Source organism: Chaetura pelagica, unplaced genomic scaffold (assembly GCF_000747805.2).
Source record: "Chaetura pelagica isolate M959 unplaced genomic scaffold, ChaPel_1.0 scaffold76, whole genome shotgun sequence".
In the NCBI taxonomy this organism is placed as follows: domain Eukaryota; kingdom Metazoa; phylum Chordata; class Aves; order Apodiformes; family Apodidae; genus Chaetura; species Chaetura pelagica.
The window spans coordinates 7,696,983-7,699,936 of record NW_009970723.1 but is presented as its reverse complement, the minus strand read 5'-3'; the positions used below and the strand labels follow the sequence as shown (position 1 = coordinate 7,699,936).

At 39.2% G+C, this 2,954-nt stretch overlaps 1 protein-coding gene across 1 annotated transcript in view; it reads right to left on the bottom strand.

The window, feature by feature from the left end:
• Window positions 1-2,954, bottom strand: part of DPY19L4 (dpy-19-like 4 (C. elegans)) — a 28,768-nt gene that overhangs the window by 19,280 nt on the left and 6,534 nt on the right. The window contains 3 exon segments of the mRNA XM_010006506.1: window positions 304-438; window positions 991-1,114; window positions 2,918-2,954. Coding sequence (XP_010004808.1) covers window positions 304-438; window positions 991-1,114; window positions 2,918-2,954 — 296 coding nt within the window.

The following is a 2,954-nucleotide window of genomic DNA, read 5'->3' as shown; positions in this document are numbered from 1 at the left end:
AGACATGAATGAGTATCACTCATCACTCTTTCAGCTCTTAAGGATGTCTGGGGTCTCAGAAGCTTTGTTTAGCTTGTGATCCTTTTGTTAGGAAAGCTGTCCCCAGCAATAGACAAAAGCAAGTTTAAAGCCACTTTATTCTTCCTATGGACATGATGTGCACTTCAGCTGGACCCAGGCTGCAAGACACTTAAGCCACCAGGCAGCCTGTGCCCTTTGGAGCCCCTGAGCAGCATGTATGGCGGACACCTCTCAGGCTGTATCTAAGTCCCCAGCTTTCAGTAGGTTGAAGAGCTCTAGTACCTTCTCTGTCTGTGCCAGGGCAAAGCTGTCCAGCAGAAAAAGAGACACAGCCTGAACAAACAGGAGATAATGACTGTATTCCCACATCATCATGAAGGTGTATGTTGAAGCACTCACCAAAAGGTAACAGAACTTCTAGGGAAAAAAAACCAAAAAAAAAGTGCATTAGTTTCATACCTATGCATCTGTCACTAAGTAATTCAGAGGTCATTAAAACAGAAACTATGGAAATTAATTATTATTTTAGGAAATAATTAAAATACTGACTTCAGACATGCTTACCATGTTCTCAGATGGAAGAAAGTAATCACTGAAACATTAAAAAACATTTAAAGCCATCTCTGACAGAGAAACAGGGAAAGGAAATTAAGATCATTTTCTCTGAGCAACAGGAAGAGCAACAAAATAGTTTACATAGTGAGAAAAATTCTGCATCAGTTCATGTTAAAAGGGCAGCACACAGCTCATTTAGACCCTGTTCTCTCTGAACCCTCGTGGGGGCACAACAGGGCAGGGCACAAGTGGCTTAGCAAAAGCTGTACAAACCTAGGGGGAATCGAGGTGTCTGTTTTGAAAAGAACAAAACCATCTACTGCTTTCTGCCTAGTGGGGCAATAGTGCAGAGGTAACTACTCTGGAGCACAGTTGTACCAGCAATTCTTTTGTAATAAATTAATTTTGCTTTACCTCAGCAGAACAATTTAGGTTTTTTTTTAAATAGCCTGTGAGAGCTGCTACTTGACATGCAAAATATGGCAAAGCCCAATTTTCCCTTGATGGTATGGAGTAATCAATTCTTGTTGTATCTGTCCTAGAATAAAGTACAGAAAAATAAAATTATTAAAAGATTTATGGAATGCAACATTGAGGAAAGCCTAAATGCCACTTCTAGCTGTCAGCATGGCCTTGCAATCAAACTATTCCTGTATTAGGTGTAAAGTAATACCAACACAATTTCACTGATGATACAGGTCACAAATTTAACACAAGCATGGAAGGTCCAATCTTTACTCATTCATTCAGCAGGTTTCCTTACAAGGTGGCATTTATAGGCCTGAAGCCAAAATCACCTGCCTCCAACCCACCACAATACTGTGTAAGCTGGACACATCATGTCCTGCTTCTGCCCATCTGCACTGTGATCAGAGCCTTCTTGGCCACAAGCAGTATTCGATGGTCTTATGTCCACAGGCAGGAGATTGCAGCCATAACAGCAGCTTTTCATATTATGATGAAAATTAGCTTATAATCCTGTGAGGAAAGACTGCTTTCAGTTCTCATCCAAAGTGTTTTAATGAAGTAATTTAGGCTGTCAAACACAACATACTTAGAATCCACACGGCTCCCTCATAGCAGCAGCACCAGCAGATACTCTGTCTACAGGGAAAATTCTGCCCAGCAAAACAAGAGATTAAAGACAGATGGGGAACACAGGCCAAATCAGCAGCAGGGTCTTCTCATGGAATGACTTGACACTGGCTGCACAATTAGAGCTGTAGGAGAAAGTTTTAAAAAATGCTAAAGTGATTTAGAAGCACAAGTCACACTTTCAATGTGATCAAAGGCACCAGTTTCAGACATACACAGTCTTCTTTGTGTCTACTGTGCTTTTAAAAAGGAGTCTCATGCTCCTTTATCATTTTGTATTTGAAAGTGTCACCTTTCATTTTTACCTCTGAAGCCTTCTACAGAGGTATATTTGGAGCTTTTTTAACTACTGGACTTTTCAATTTGTTAACGTTGTTTAATCTTCTTTGCTGCTGACAAAAAGTACAGATTTATTCACCGTTTTTCCTACTTTCCACTGTTCACACCAGCTTGATGAATAGTATCTTCAGCTACTAATAACAGATTTGGTCACGATGACTTCACACTCCTAAAAGATGCTTCCCAACAGTTCAACTTGAAAGGTCTATCTCTAAGATTTTCCTCCTCCATAGCTCTTTCTTTCAAGTGCTCTCAAGTTCACAGAAAGCCCCAGCTCTACCCAGAGACAAACAAGGAGCCTGAACACAAGTTCTCAATGCCCAAATGACGCTCATTATTGTGGTGTTTCATAAAGAGAAGGGATGTTTTCTTGCAAGTGAAACATTTTTAAATTTAAAACATCTTGAGATCAGGATCATCTAAGAAGACTTCACCTTGCACAAAAACCCACCACAGAAAGGAGATTAAAAAAATAATAAAATCTAAGACTTTTTACAAGAAAAACACACTTGATTGTTTCATTTTAAGCAACAGAACAATCCTTGCAGTATCTAGAGCTGGCCACAGATAGCAATTCTGTTTTACAGCAACTCCAGAAATTTGTTTTCGTTCTTCACTAGCACAAAACCAAAACCTTCTTTGCAAAACAGACTTGTGTGAGAATATTCCTGTATTCACATACATCCATAAAATCAGTTCAACTGGCAGATGCTTTGGACAACAGGAGGCCTTTCCATTAATAAAAGCATCATGAAAATCAGTGCATCTTTGGGAGATGTTTTGTATTTGGCGTAAGAGCTTGCTCTCACAATGAGAACACAAAGTTTAATAGAAAGCATTTAAATCTGCTCTACTATTTTTAAATGCCTTATTGACAAACTAGATTGTATAAAGATGTTTTTCTTACCTGTTAATAATGAACCATGCTACAGTCAGCATTCCTG